This window comes from Urocampus carinirostris, chromosome 1, assembly GCF_059441175.1.
Source record: "Urocampus carinirostris isolate Australia breed hairy pipefish chromosome 1, RoL_Ucar_1.0, whole genome shotgun sequence".
In the NCBI taxonomy this organism is placed as follows: domain Eukaryota; kingdom Metazoa; phylum Chordata; class Actinopteri; order Syngnathiformes; family Syngnathidae; genus Urocampus; species Urocampus carinirostris.
Window position 1 is genome coordinate 73,376,971 of NC_142349.1, and position 16,693 is coordinate 73,393,663.

Sequence of the window (16,693 nt, forward strand, 5' to 3'; positions counted from 1 at the left end):
CAAACGCACCATCCACATCATCTGTACCATATATAGCATTCCAGTTTTGTTTAACTAAGTCATCATACAGTGATATAATAGTCGCTTCAGTTCTAACTCGTTTGTAAACATAATCCTTAATTGATTCTTGTCTAGTAACCTTTTCATCATATACTGTAAATACTGGTAGGTGATCAGAAATATCACAAACCAGTAACCCGCTGACATTTGTAAATTCCATATTATTTGTAAATATATTGTCAATGAGTGTTGCACTGTGTGAAGTGAGTCTACTAGGCCTTAATATAGTTGGGTACAAACTCATACTGTACATCATATTAATATAGTCATCAATGTTTTTATGGTTGTTTGGATTCATTAGATCGATGTTGAAATCTCCACAAATGAATAGTGTTTTGGCGCTTATTGTTGAATATGTTTTTTCAGCCCAGTTTGTGAAGGTTTCCAGATTTGAGCCCGGTGTTCTATACACACAACTGACTATGATATTTTTCCTTTTTTCATTTATAATTTCTATTGTAATACATTCAAGTAAATCGTCAATGACAAATGACATGTTTTGTAATATTTTCGATTTTAATCTTTTGTGCACATATATAGCTACTCCACCTCCTATTTTGTTAGTTCTATTTACATAGTTCAGATTATAATTATTTAATTCAAAATTTACACCCCTTCCCTCACTGAACCACGTTTCAGAAACTGCAATAACACTAAACGGGTTCTCAAATTGTTGTAAGTACTCAGTGATGTCATCAAAATGTGTGTACATACTTCTACTGTTAAAGTGTATTATTGAGAATTTGTCTTCAGATTTAACAAAGGTATTGTATTCATTTCCAGTATAATATTTGCAATTGTCTGAGCTAGCTGATATGAATTTGTGGTCAGGATCGAAGTCATCTAATCTTGAATTATTGGAGTCAGTGTGATTAACAATGCTCAGTTCCGGTAAATCATGGCCTAATATTTTATGATGGATTTTTTTATTGTGATCTGTAATAAGGGTGTCCATATTGTCAGTCCAGGATGCCATTGTTACACTTCAGGCAAATCTGTCCAGCTCCTGCATTTCTCGAACCCATAATATTTTTGCTTGTTCCGGAGTGCCGTTTAACTTTATGTATATTCTGCAGTTTGAAGTCCATGTTCCTTGTATTTTGTTCGTTTTTCTCAAAAATCGAGCCTGTCTTGCAATGTCAGAGTTTTTTTGTTTAAGTGTTCATTTAAATAAACATTAGTCCCTTTTAGTTTTTTTCCTTGCTTAAGGATTTCATGTTTCCGTTTTCTGTTAACAAACCTTACGATGGTCGCCTTGGGTCGGTTGTCACCTCTTGTTAATGGGTGGCATGCTTCTATGTCCTCAGCATTGATGGATATGCCTTTTTTACTCATAAAAGCAATGACCTGTTGCTCAGCTGAATCCTCATCTGCATCTGTTGCAATATTTGTATTTGCCACAGCCTTGGCATAGGTCCGAGGTTTGATGTCCAGACCGGTGATAATAATGTCATTGATCCTGGTGTACTGTTCCAGATCTGCTATACGTCCTTTTAGCGCAATAATCCTCTTGTCTTTCTCCATGTTTTCGTTTTTTTAGGTCTTTGATTTCAGCCATTAAACTCAAAACAAAATTGTGTCTTGTTGTCTGGTGACGATATCCATTTTATCCATTAAAAAGCCGAGTGACTTTTTAATTTCCTCGAGTTCTTTATCTCTGCTCGGCATCTTGAAAATTTCACGTTCCTCTTACGGCACCGTCCGCTGGTCGCATCACCCAATCGCCCTCTGAGTCTCAAGTTGTTATTTTCGCCGGACTTAGTTTCCCCGACTGTTGGTCGCTATACAAGTAGCGCCGCCATGTTTGCCAGCGTCAACAATGGCCGATCTTTAACGTTGTGGCGACACGCTTTTGGCGTTATGGCGACTCGCTCTTGACGAAGCACACTCAAACGAGCGAAGAGACGATTCGACGCCGCAGAGTCAACCAAAAGCCGAACGGTCGACGAGCAGGAAAGAAAGCGGCTGCGGGGAGTGAAGGCGGGGAGTGAAGGCGACTCTCTTTGTCTGTCTCTTTATCCTACATACCAAAGGGTGCAACTTGACCTGGAATAATCTGTGCATGCAATAACTCAAGTTGTTTTTCACCGAAAGCCTTGAAAGAAGAAAGGAGGTGTCCAGAACAGAAACCAGCTGTGATCATCGGGCGGAAAGCAAGGCGTGCGAAAGAAGATTAATTAACTCTGCGTGGCAACAGTTAGACGGCGGTCTCAACTAGTTAGATAGAACCCCTCCCTTCAGAAAGTTGAGACTTATGTACGATAGGGCGAACCTTAATAAAAAGAGGAGAGGGATCGAAGATTTCTTCAGAGTGATTTGGGAGATTGGCGGTATACAATCTTCGATCCTCTCCTTGCAAGATATCTAAAACTGATCAGATTCTCTTTGTCTTTTATTTCAGAGCGTTTTATCATAAATGTTGGGGACTTAAACCTAACAGAGACAGAACTGGAGTCGTCGTGGAACTGAGCAAGCGTGTGGATAAGAGAGTATTGGGTTGGTTTGGACACAGAGAGGATGGATGAGGAGGGAATGTTGAAGAGGATCTACAGAGAAGGAGTAAATGGAAGGAGACCAAGAAGAAGGCCGACATTGACGTGGATGGATGGTGTTATGAGTGCACTGCAGGAAAGAGGTCGAAATCTAGTGGAAGCTAGAGCTCTTGTTGTAAGAATGAGTGGAGAGGCGTTGTGAAAGGATTGTGGGATGTTTAGACGTGTTCTAAGGGATGGGCGGGGCACCCGTATGATGCGGCAGGGGTAAACCAGCGAAAGCTGTTGAACAGAAGAGTGTGTTGTGTCACCCTGACCCAAGTAACATGGCCCATTTCTTGTGTCCCGTTTCATCTGGAGGGACAAAAGAATGACCGAATTAGGTGCAGAGGTGCCCAACTGTGTTTGGGCAATTGGGTTGGCCATGGTCCCCCCAAAACTTGTGTGTTTTTGCTACTTTTTCCCTTTTTTTATTGTGTATGTGTTTGTCTTGCTGTCGGTCACGCCTTTCGAGGGATATGACCAGAGTAGATAGATAGATAGATAGATAGAATATAATCACGTCAAGTCATGTTTCTTTGTATAGTCCTTAAATCAAAAAAACATATCAAAGGGCTACACAGACCATCATTACAACATCTCCTGATATGAAACCAGGGCAAAGAAATTTCCAGATTGACATATTCTATAATGACCATTACATTTAAAATTGCCCCCAAAATGGCATCTGCAAATGTTAAAAGTATTGTTTTACTTTCCTTATTTAACTATATTGCTTTTTAAAAACAATCTACTAACAGAAGACAATTAGATTGGGGGGAAATAACTATTTTGATTACCGTATTTTCCGCACTATAAGGCGCACCTAAAAGCCTTTATTTTTTTCAAAAGCTGACCATGCGCCTTATAATACAGTGCGCCTTATATATGGATCAATATTAAGTCGCAAAGTCTTGCAACTAATGCAGCAGCCGCCGACTCGATTTTCCCCTGAACGCAAAGTAGTATGCTGGGATTTATTTACCGGTGTTTCATTGGCTAACCAATGTGTCATCATCATTTGAATCGATCGCTATTGGCTAAAGTTATTCGGAGGTAAAGGGGGCGGATCCTTTTTATCATTTACAGGCTCGCATAGGCTAAAGGCGCAAAACAAAGCCTGTAATTGGATAAAAAAGATGTGTCAATCATCAGTTGAATCGATCACTATTGGCTAGTTATTCGGAGGTAAAGGGGGCGGATCCTTTTTATCATTTACAGGTTCGCATAGGCTAAAGGCGCAAAACAAAGCCTGCAATTGGCCGAAAAAGATGAATGTGAATAGCAAGTTGGGTTGACGGCATAGAGAAAACAGTATTTTACTATTCTGTACTGTATTTGTAAATATTTGACTCTCCTGGATTTATTACACTCACGGATATAAGAGGACCATGGTTGCACATTATTATTGAACACAACGACTTCGGTGAGCTACTCCGGCTATATATTTTCTCTGTATCTTGTTTGAGACTGAACTCGATGTTTCTGTGATAAGCGGTGCAGATAATGGATGGAATGGAGTGTCTATTTTTAAATTAAACTCAATTCCAAGTGTTTATTGTCATATGCACAGTAAAGCTGCGAGCGAAAAAGAAAATAGAAACTAAGGAATGGTTGGCATTTCTTGAATCCCAAGACTTTAACCTTCCGAATGATATTTGGAACGATGCATTTGAGCATTGACCCAAAACTATTTTTTGGGGGTGCGCCCTATAACCCGGTGCGCCTTATAGTGCGGAAAATACGGTATTAACATTTTTCCTGAGTTTTCTAACTTTTTGCAGCGAAGCAGCACTCATTATTAAGCAACTCATTTGTTACAGTCAAGGATTGTTTGGTTTCTTCTTTTCTGTACTGTGATATGAAAAGTGAGGAATGATAAGTAAATGGTTTATAATATTTTGACCTAAAATGGAAATCATTTGTTGTTTTACTATATTTTTGCTGTTTCCTCATTGGACTTTTTGCAGTGAAGCTCTCCGTCCACAACAAAAATATATATATTTCTTTTGTTTCTAGGGAATGTGATTTTTTTTTTTTTAAAGGAAATTGTCATTGTGATTTCCACTTGCATGCTTACCGTCCTGGTCCTGGTGTCGGATGCAGACGCCCGAGTCGATCTGGTGCAGCAACGCCGGGCAGAGGAAAGCCAGGTCGCCCGGGCTCACGCCGCCCTCGTTGATCATCCCGTGCGACAAAAGGATGCTGGACGCGTTTTCGCACTGCGCACAAAACAATTAAAAAGGTCATTAATTAGGAGGTCAAGCGCTCGTCTTGGGATCGAGAGATCGCAGGTTCGATTCCCAGCTCCTCCATGTTATATGTCGAAGTGTCCTTGGGCAAGACACTGAATCCCTAATGCCCCCAATAAGCAGGTTACGCCTTGCATGGCTGACTCCCTATTGGTGTGTAAGTGTGTGTGTGAATGGGTAAGTGTGAAGCACATTGTAAAGCGCTTTGGGAGGTCTTCATTGAATTGAAAAGCCCTATAGAAAATGCAGAGCATTTACCATTAAAGGCCAATCATTTTTTGGAAAGAAAAGGTTTATTGAAAAGAAAAAAAAAACACTAGCATTATCCGTCACGCTAGCATTAGCAGCCTTGTCCACAACACTTGCTAGCATTGAATACTAAACGTGGCTACGCTAGTTTTAGTTTTTGTGGAAGAAATATATATACACACACAAACATATACACATATACCAGGGCCAAATCCCTGAAGTGGCTAGAGTCAAGAACACGTTAACATTTTTGACTCTTTCTGGGAGATTGATAGAGAGGAGGGGATTCCCAGCCCCCTCGCTCAACCCAACCAATGTGTTGGGAGTCATTAGGTCACCAAACCCCTCGATTTCAACCCCTAATGCCAGGGAGGCAACGGGTACCAAGTCTTAGGTATGACCCGGCCAAGGCTCGAACCAGCAACCCCCCAGTCTCAGTTAGCTTGTATTTGTGCATCAAAGGTTGCTGTGACAACTCCACAACAGGGGGTTCACCCCTCCCAGGAAACCGGAACCCAGAGTTGGTACACGTCTCACCTCGCAAAGGCAGTCTGAATTTTGGCCAGCAAGAGGACAAGCGGGCATATCCTAAAAAGAAGAACTGGACCAAAACCCTGGCCGGTCCTGACCAAGTCTCAGCTCAACAAGCAGCCAGAGAACTTTGCCAAGTCAGCAGCCAGGCTTGATCAGGCTAGCATCCAAACTGGTGGGACAAGGCCAGCGACTTTAGAGAAGCCCCAGGCCACCAGCAGTCAACCTTTGCTTCAACACTCTGCATCCTGTGGTCCTCGTCCCAACTGGTTCTTAGGCCTACCAGGATTGTTCATCACTCTACAGCCGAGGACAGAACATTGTAGAACATCTCATGTCAGCAGCCAAGCTTGATCAAGCTAGGGGCCAAACCGGTGGGACAAAGCCAACAACCACAGAGAAGCCTCAGGACACCAGCAGTCAACACTTCAACACTGTGCGCTCCTCGTCCCAACCGGTTCTCAAGCCTACAAGGATTCTTCATCCCTCTACAGCAGAGGACCTAAAGACTAGGCTGTCATCTTCATCGAAACAGAACTTCACAGAACCTCTCGTTGTTGCTAGGTATTGGTATGACATAATAGGGGGAATTCTATCCAAATACAATAACGTAATAATCAAGCCAACGTTGTTGTCTATCCAAATTGTGACAGTTTAAGTTCTCAACTTCTAGTTGTCTCTGTTTTATTTTCTTAAAATTGTTTTGTGTTCTCAAACTTCTTCAGTAGATGATTAGTAAAAGAAAAGTCCATAAATCGAAGAGTGTGTGTCGTGATTAAAGTATATTGAACTGTCAAAAACACTAAAAATAATTCACCTAAAGTGTGTGAGGCCACCCTTCAGAATAACTGGAATAACGTTTTCCTGACATCATGATCTTCAAACCTATGTGGTGCTCCAAAAAGGCGAGACGAGGTTTGAATTGGTCTATAAATTGTTATAATCATTTATTTCCCACCCATGTTCGCTACACTCACCTCCAGGCGCTGAGACTCATGGTCATTGTGGTGATGGTCGTGGTTGTGGTCACCGTGGCGATGGTCGTGGTCGTCGTGGTGATGGTCGTGGTCTTCGTGGTGATGGTCTTCATGCGTGTGGTGGTGGTCGGCACCCCTTCTGGTCCTCTGTTTGGGGTCTTGGTGGGGTTCGTCATGGTGATGGTGGACATGTTGCACTGTCACGCTCCTGACCTGGTCCAATCCCACACTCTGCAGGAGACGCCTTAGCCCCGATAGAGAGATGCTACCGTTCTCACCGTATCTAGAAACAAATATTTACTTCAAGTGAGTCATACGGATGGCCCCGACTGCACAGGCTATGGATTAGCATTGCCCGCCTTTTCGCATGGCTAGCGTCGGATAGCCAGACGGCTTCAATAAAGGTTTCAAAAGAGGGGCGGGGAATGGAGAAAGGGGCGAGCGCGAAAAGCTCCACCCTTGTCGCCAATGTTATGTTGAATAAGGCACTTGGAAACCAGCACTGTGCACTTCTTACTGTTGTTTTGTTTACAGTAGCCATTCTGATAAAAATGTTTTTTAACAAAAAAGACATTTCACAAAAAAAAACATTTTTTTAGGAAACGCACACATCAAAATAAGATAGCAACAATGACTTTGGTATGGAAAATACATTCGGAAGGTTACAACAGTCAGCAATTAGTGTGCAGGCCTCTGCTGCGAATGATTCCAGAACATCTGGTACCACAGGATACCACTAGTCTCTCACACTGCTCTAGAGTGATTTTGGTCCATTCTTCTTCCAGCCTTCTTCATAGTTCGGCGATTGTAGTGAGTTTCTTGACCTTTCGGGAGGTTCTCCATGCTCTCGACTGGGCGCTGGCCAACAGTTCTCTAGTTGCATTGTTCAGCTGGGACTTTGTCAGAACCTTTTTGGTGACATACGGGACAGTATTTGGTCCTAATCTGCTAGTTTAGCTTCAGAGATCTCTTTTGGCCTCTTGGCCTAATCAAAAAGAACTACATTGCAGTGTCACGGGTGTCTGCTTACTGCTCTGTACTCCTGGTGGTGGGGGCCTCTCACCAATTTGACTGGCCTGTTTCTTTGTTCCACACAGGTCAGATAAGAAATCTTACGCCCGGGTGGTCACGGATAACTAATCGCTGCAACAACGAATCGGTCAAAAGTGTGCAGTATGCAGCCATGATCACCGGGAGACAAAAACCATGGCAAACAACAAGGAACCCAGCGGTAAATATACCGAAGGATCACGGCAGGCTAGCCGGATTCTATAGAGGATGAACCGGGACAGATGGGAAGAAATATATGGGAAGCTGGCTAACCGAAAATATGCAGTAAGCAGCCAAGATAACTGTGAGCCAACAACAACAAAAAACTAACACAGAGACAAACATAAACCCAACCTGGAGGGAAAAAAAGGAGCAGGGCAGGCTAGCCAGGTAGCTGACTGCTAACGGGGCCAACCTAGACCAAACAAACACACGTTCACATGGTAGGCGAAGTTTAAATTACTCCAAGCGCTATGCATTCGCTGATTACTACAATCGCCGTTTGGTTCTCAACGGGACACGCCATTGTTTTGAGTTCTTGTCGTCATCCGGTAACGTCACAGCTGAGGTTAAATGGGCTACTCTAAAAATCAATTTCTTGAGATAGATGACGCGTGGAATATATTGGAAGATATCTGCATGATTCTGGGGAGGAACACTCCACGTTCTGTGCTTAGTTGAAAAAAAAAATGGTCTTTTGTAATCCCTTTTTAAACTGTTAGTATTTGCAGAATTTTTGTTTGACAAAAAAAATAATAATAATCATATTTAACTCTTGCTGACATGTTTAAAAGACAAAAACGGCAAGTTCCTTTGTTCCACACAGGTCAGATAAGAAATCTCTCATCAGATAACTCAATAGTGCAACAACGCATCCATCAAAAGCATGCAGTAGGCAGCCATGATAACCGGGAGACAAAAACCATCGCAAACAACAACGAACCCAGCCGTAAATATACCAAATATTATAAAATCACGGCCAGCCAGCCCGGTGGGTCTTTATTTTCATTTCATACCTGTCGAAGAGTGCCTCCAGGTGCGCCTTCCTGGTCCTCTCGGCCAATGGCTCGTCCGCCACCGCCGAGGCGGTTCGTCCCGCGCATTCTGGTTTAGCGGCGCCTGCTAGCGTTGTTGTTGTTGCCGCTGTCGCCATCGTGGTGACCAAGATGGCCGCCAGCCCCAGAACCGGGATGGCCCGCCTCCTCAACATCTCTGTCGGAAAAATGGGGAAGGTTTGAATGCAATAACATTTAGCGGCGATAAAATTCCCAAAAGAGTCCCAAGATGTACAATTTTTCCAGTTTTGTGCTCTTAGTCAGGGTGGCAGTAGCCCCAGGGAAGAATCAAACCTTAAATTTGTACTCCTGTAGGGACAGTGTGTGTTATTTGACCACTAGATGTCGCTGTTCTGTCGTGCGACTGAAACAAATTGCTACAAAGCACAAAGAGGAATACAAACTACAGAGACTCAAGGCGACCAAAGCGCACCATTTTTTTGCCAGGATTTCGGGTTTCCGGGTTCTCGTGGCAGCAAGCTGAAGGACAATTATGTCAGGTGTCAGGACCAGAACAGAGACAGGACCCACTTGCGTAACGTCTCTCACAGTTTTATTGGGAAGAAGGGAAAGGATTGCACACACTATTCGGTGATCGCTGGTCGCGGGGAGCAGGTCGCTCTAAACGCGAAAGTGGCACCTCCGTGGCGAGCGGTAGCGGTGTCGAGAACAGAAAAAACAGGTCAGTAGACGGGATAGGAGAGCAAAAACATGGTCGGGATTGGAAACAAGTCGAAAGCCAGGAGAGGAGAGTAGACGTGGTCAAGATCAAAAACGGATCGTTATTCGGGACGGAAGAACAGACGTGGTCGAGATCAAAACAGGTCGTAATTCGGGACGGAAGAGCAGACGTGGTCATGATCAAAACTGATCGTAGCGGGAGACACACAGGAGCAAAAAACATGATAGGCAAAAAAGGGCTTGCTGTGTAAAAACAGATTCGCAGATGGACCGACAAAAGGGGACTGACAGGACAGAGTTTAAATACTGACAGGGAGTTGACCTGTCAACAAGCTGCAGCTGGCGCCACACGGGCGGGGCCAATTGGGCGCCATGGCAACCGTGACATCAGTTCCCTACAGGAGAGGCTAATGTTATGTAAAATAAACGCAAAAGTCTTAAGGAGGATTTAAAAAGACACCATCATTTTAGCTGATTATTTTATATCAGTATTGGTTCTTTAATGATTTTTTTTTTACCACTAGGAGGCAGTGACTACACACTTTTCGTTAATAAAGAAAAGCAAATGAGAGGGGAGAAATTTGAGTCCCAATCACTCACATTGATGGGATATGAGGCTCCAAGAACGTGTACGCTTAAAACAAAATTTGTTGATACATTAAAGACATCAGCAGCAGCATGACGTCAAATGTGTACTCTTTTATTCTAAAAAAGCAGACGAGGGGAAAAAATGAGGGCCCTTAGAAAAAACAAGCTCCGATGCCTACCTTGACATCACATGACTCTGAATGTGTACTCCTTAGCTTTTGGTTCGCGCCTCGGCCGAGTCATACCTAAGACTTATAACATTGGTAAAAATGGCGGCGCCCTCTGTTGGCTGCGGCTGCATCGGCTCGCTACAACGGGTCAGGTGTATCGACATTTCGTTCTGTGTACATTGTTACAAAGAATGACAATACAAAGGAAATTATTATTATTATTATTATTATTTTAATGGCCAAACAAGAAAATAAGACTAGGAGGAAATTGATGATGGCAGTAGAGTAGTCGGTGCAGTATAATGCAACAAATTAAATGATTAAATCACATTGAATAAAAATGAATGAAAACTTTATTTCGAACATTGAAATAAAAACAGGAGAAAAACAATAACTCAACAACAAAATAATGCTACATAATATGTTGGAAAAGGGGTAGTAAGAAGCAGATGCTGATATTCCCTATCCCTTCATCTTCCCTATTAAATACACCAATGATAATAACAACAATAGTAATAATATTAATAATAACAGTTATGATATAACAATAGCAACAATAACAACAAAGTTAACCATAGTTCTAGACGCACTATTCCCAATCTCTCGTATCACCCCATTTTCTTCACCTCTGTATTCCGCCAGTAATGTTTTTTGTATTTAAATTTGAACACGTGAATCGTTGGACATCGTTTGATCTGGTCTTGTAAATTGTTCCAAAGTTTGACTCCGCACACAGACACACACAGACTTTTCCTGGTGGTTCTCACCTTTGGGATTATGAATTGACGACAGCCCCTTGTTATAATTTCCCTCTTTTCAAATGAATCATTTTTGGAGATAATAACAACAATAGCAATAATATTAGTAATAACAGTTATGATATAACAATAGCAATAATAACAACAAAGTTAACCATAGTTCCCAATCTCTCGTACCACTCATACCCCATTTTCTTCATCTCTGTATTCCGCCAGGAATGTTCTTATGTGTTTAATTTTGAACGCATGAATAGTTGGACATTGTTTGATCTCATCTTGTAAATTTTTTCAAAGTTTGACTCCGCACACAGACACACACATACTTTTCCTGGTGGTTCTCACCTTTGGGATTATGAATTGACCACAGCCCCTTAAGTTATAATTTCCTTCTTTCTGAATGAATCATTTTTGGATGTTTTCTGGCACTATGTTTTGTTGACCAGAAATAGCAGTGAAATTTTTTATTAAATATGCAATTTTAATCATTTGGACTGCAGGAATAAAATACGAGTATGATCTCGATATCCTACCCTGTGTATGGTTCTAATTGCACGTTTTTGGAGGAGAAAAAGGGGCTGGAGTCAACTTTTGGAATGATTGCCCCAGACTTCTGCACAATAAGTATGGCAGAACTAGAGAACAATATCATAAATACAATGCATTATCATTTGAATAGAAAATATTAGTGTCGTCTGCAAATATTACAAATTTGAATCGTTTTGAAACATTACAAATATCGTTAATATATAAATGAAATAACTTTGGACCCGGGATAGAACCCTGTGGTACTCCACAACCGATGTCCAATTTTCACATTCAGTACAATGTGTTAAATGTGTGCTCCTGAAAAGAATCAGATGAGGGGGGGGGGATAAAAAGGCTGAGAAGAAACGAGTCCTGATTCCCAGGGCGACATCACATGACGCTTCCCAAGAATGTCTTAAGACCTCTGAGAGTTTTTGATCATAGAGGATTTGCAAAATTGGCTTCGTCCCAATTTACATTTCCCTCCTTTTTTTGTCCTTTCGGAGTTTGCGGCGTGTGAAAAGCGTATCTGAGGTCTTCATTTCATAGTTTTTGCAGCCCCCCTTGCTCAGTAGTGGCAACGAAGGGGGGTCTGGGTTTTAAGGGTGCTGGGTATAGAGGTCGAGTATCTGTTACTTTCCGAAAGCAAAGACAATCGGCAGGTGGTCCGCTTCCCATCATACTCGTGTTACCATAAAATAATTTAGGTGATCTGGAACCATACCTGATAACCTGGGAAGCTTGGAAAGGAAACAAATGAAAAAAACTCCATTTTGGTGGCCTGGAAACGATGTACTTGCCCAAAAAATGGTGCCCCTACTACCCTTGTGGTTAAATAATACAACCCAAAAAACATATATATACACACTCTTTTTTTAATCAGATGTTTCTCCTACCCAGCAAAGTCCAAACTTTAAACCAGGGGTGTCCAACTCAATTATACAGAAAACCACAACCAATGTTCCCTGTAATTTTCCTTACGGGTCTGAGCGTTCACACAAAGTCGGTGAGCAACGCTTGAAACAACAGTGAGCAACCATAATCCCAAGTGTGGCAACTAAATCATTGTCAAACGTGTCCAAAACTTGACATCAAGTTACATTTTGCGGAGTTTCCGGCAATGCAAAATTATTTTTCTCTTTTGAATGAATTGACTCATGTATGATTGTAAAGGTTGTACGGCCTTCGAACGTCGTTTGTTCTTACAATTCTTTCACAAGATATCCATTTCTTTTTATTTCCTGATATATTTTGTCGCATAATATTAATATTTTCGGGGGCTTATTGAGTCGGTTGTAAGATACAGAACTGTACTTAATCACATTTTTGAGTGGAAGTACAATGTTGGCAACAAGATTCACTTCATATTATTGGAAATTATTTGAATGCAACACAAACTTTTTCTTCTTTTTTCTACTTTTTTTTATTCCTTTAAAAAAAAATCTCATTGTGTTTATTTTTTCCGAGCTGTTACTTTTTTCTTTTTGTTCTTTCTGGCTTTTTTTCTAAATTTTTCCTTCTTTTTTCTCTTCCTTTTCTTTTTTTCTCAAGCTTTTCACTACTTTTTCATTTTGGTATTTTTTTTCTTTTTTGTTCTATTCCCCCCTCCCTTTAAGTCATTTTGTGCATCATTTTACATCATATTTGGTCATGTTGGGATTAAAGAAGCAAAAACAACCTGAAGAGCCGTTGAGGACCCGAAAGAGCCGGTTCCTTTGAGCGAGCCGGGCCGAAGAAGCCGGTTCTCGACACACTCTACCAACTTTACTCAACTTCGTTCTACTTCGACTCAACTTCAAATTACCGCATTCAGGACACAACGTCGGGGGAACCAGTGTATTTTGACCTTCATGCACTGTAACTTTGACTTAAGTCGCTTCTTAATGAGTAATTATGAGCCCTGATTTTTGTGCGCTAGCTAGATTTTCTTGTGCGCTGAGAATGTGCGAGCAGTGCGCAATTGCGCACAGCTTAGAGGGAACACTGGCCACAAAGCTTGGTGCCGGGTGGGAAATTGCTGCTTGTTTTCTGTGTCTGCCTCCTCCAGCACAACAGACTCGATACAGAGGATCGATTTTAAGGAGCTGCGGCTGTGCTGGAGAACGGAAACTTTCCTTTCAAAACCGTCTTTTCTTAGAGTGCCATCAGACGCTTTCTGCATTTCGAAAGACATTTGGTGCTGGGTGGAAAATGGTACATTTTTTACATGTCGCTTTTCAAGTCAATGAAGGCCTCCCAAAGCGCTTTACAATGTGCTTCACACTTACCCATTCACACACACACACACACCAATAGGGAGTCAGCCTCCAAACGTTTTGAGGATAATCAAGATGCTTAATGGTCTGCATTTCTATAGCGCTTTTCAAGTCAATGGAGACCTCCCAAAGCGCTTTACAATGTGCTTCACACTTACCCATTCACACACACTCACACACCAATAGGGAGTCAGCCTCCAAACGTTGTGAGGATAATCAAGATGCTAAATGGTCTGCATTTCTATAGCGCTTTTCAAGTCAATGGAGACCTCCCAAAGCGCTTTACAATGTGCTTCACACTTACCCATTCACACACACACTCACACACCAATAGGGAGTCAGCCTCCAAACATTTTGAGGATAATCAAGATGCTAAATGGTAAACGGTCTGCATTTCGATAGCGCATTTCAAGTCAAGGAAAACATCCCAAAGCGCTTTACAATGTGCTTCACACTTACCCATTCACACACACTCACACACCAATAGGGAGTCAGCCTCCAAACGTTGTGAGGATAATCAAGATGCTAAATGGTCTGCATTTCTATAGCGCTTTTCCAGTCAACGGAGACCTCCCAAAGCACTTTACAATGTGCTCCACACTTACCCATTCACACACACACACCAATAGCGGCCATGCAAGGCGCCGACCTGCTTATTTGGGGCATGCTTTTGTCATGTTTTCCGTGTCTCCATCCTCCAAAACAGCCGATTTGATTTAAAGGGTGAATTTGTACAGGCGTGCATCCGTGTTAGAGGAGGGAAACTGGCCCTCTTGTGCCTTATGACACTTTTACATTCTCATCGATGTAGCAAAACTCCTTTTCCCCAGCACAAATTGGATTTTAGCATTCAAGCTTGGGCAGATTTTGCAGTTTTTCCAGAAATTGAAAAACACTAAAGGCCATTAAGGGGCCGCACAGTGGTTAGCGCGTGTACGGCATAGTTCTGAGGTCATGAGATGGAACCTCCTGTGCAGAGTTTGCATGTTCTCCCCATGCTTGCGTGGGTATCCTCCCACATTCCAAAAACATGTATGTCAGGTCAATCGGCTGGTCCAAATTGTCGCTAGGTGTGAATGAGCGAGCGAATTGTCTGTCCCTGTGTCCCCTTCCCACTGCCAGAAGATAGCTGGGATGGGCTCCAGCACCCCCGCAACCCTACTGAGGATAAGCGGTGCAGATAATGGAAGGATGGATAAAGCCCATCACATCATATTGAAAATTACAGCACAGATTCCGAAGACAGCCACATTTTCAGTTTCTTCTGCAAGGCCATTGGCACCATACACGAGTGCACAAAACTCAAATGTAAATATGTATCGTGTACTTTAAGAAAAAAGGAATACATATCTCTTTTATCGATTGACTTATTTTGAAATTTTTGATGCTCCTAAATGCAATTGCACTATTATCACCACTATATTTTTGCGTATTAATCATGACATTTTTTCAACTTAATAGACTGTTTTAAGCCTTTATAGCATGTTTATCCTCAAGTGTCGTTTAAAATGTACATTGTTATCTATGGCAACTCAGATTTATTTATTATTTTAGAAAATACACCAATGACGATACAAATTCTGACGATGGGGAAAGCAGCACGGCGGTACAGTGGTTAGCGCGTGTGCAGCACAGTTCTGAGGTCATGAGAGATCGAACTGCCTGTATGGAGTTTGCATGTTCTCCCCGTGCTTGCCTGGGTTTCCTCCGGGTACTCCGGTTTCCTCCCACATTCTAAAAACATGCATTTCAGGTGAATTGGCCGGTCCAAAATGTCCCTAGGTGTGAATGAGCGAGCGAATTGTCTTTCCCTGTGTGCCCTGGGACTGGCTGGCAACCAGTTCAGGGTGTCCCCTGCCCACTGCCCAAAGATAACTGGGATGGGCTCCAGCACCCCTGCGACCCTCCTGAGAATAAGCCGTGCGGATAATGGATAGATGATAAAACACAAAATCCCCAAAAGTCATACAGCAAAATACATACAAATTCCGATTGCAAAGAACAATAAAAACGTCACCACATAAGGAATAAATTATTTAGATAAGTAAAAATAAACCGGACATCAAATTCTACATTTTAACTGGTGATCGAGGCTAGCCTAGCTAGCCGGCTGTAGCATCAAGCTAGCGGAGAACGAGCGCTCATTCCCACCGACCACGAGGACCGGGCCGGCGGACAGAACAAGGAAGGGGAGTCGGCGACAGAGGCCGGTCGGGCCTCCGTGCTCCACGGCGGACAAATTTGGACCAGGACCGGTACCCGAAAATAGAAGCACTCGGACGCTCAAGTGCAGCCGCCGTTTATAAACAGCAGCACGTTACTATTGTGCGCTCGGCACCAAAACATCCAGCCAGGTGCCGTGTGCAGAATAGGCGGTCAACCCGGAAACGACGCCTCCGACCGCCATCAAGACCACAACAGAAGCGCCGGTTCCAAACGTCGAACAAAAACAGTCGTGAATAGAAATCTTCTACCTTTTCTTTGTTCGTTGTTCTCTTTCGTCTCTGTCCGGAAGAGGTTCTGGGCGGGTTCGTCGGTGTCTTCGGAGACTGCGGGATTTTTACAGACCAGTCCAATTTGAGAGGCAACGGGAAGCGGCGGAGGGGCGGGACGAAGAAGAAGCGAGTCTCGGTTGTGATTGGGTGTCGGGCACGTCAATCCAAACTGAACTTGGCTTTTGATCTTGCCGTTCGATAAAGGGAAGGTTGGTCTTCTTATTTTATTTGCTCAAACTTGTTCAGTTATCTTGACTTCTCTTTCGTCTTTATTGACCAAACGTGATGTTTTCCTAACACGAAGACACAGTAGGCCAAGAAAAACCCTAATGTTGAATTGGATTTATGCCTTTATTGTCATTCTATAACATACCTATCAGACTGTACGTTTTTGCCGTACAAAATACGTTTATTATGCATTTTAAGACGTGTACGACATAAGGAAAAAGGCAAATTTGTCAATGATGGCTACCATTCGGCAGACATGGGGACTTGAGACTTAGTGACTTGGACTCG

General features: G+C 42.6%; 1 protein-coding gene across 1 annotated transcript in view; it reads right to left on the reverse strand.

The window, feature by feature from the left end:
* Positions 1-16,387, reverse strand: part of slc39a6 (solute carrier family 39 member 6) — a 45,219-nt gene extending 28,832 nt beyond the window's left edge. The window contains exons 1-4 of the mRNA XM_088350502.1: positions 16,157-16,387; positions 8,667-8,862; positions 6,601-6,883; positions 4,672-4,813 (exon numbers count right to left, since the gene is read on the reverse strand). Of these exons, the coding sequence (XP_088206628.1) occupies positions 4,672-4,813; positions 6,601-6,883; positions 8,667-8,860 (619 nt within the window). The 5' untranslated portion in view covers positions 8,861-8,862; positions 16,157-16,387. The remainder of the gene's footprint in view (positions 1-4,671; positions 4,814-6,600; positions 6,884-8,666; positions 8,863-16,156) is intronic.
* Between the last annotated feature and the right edge of the window lie 306 nt (positions 16,388-16,693).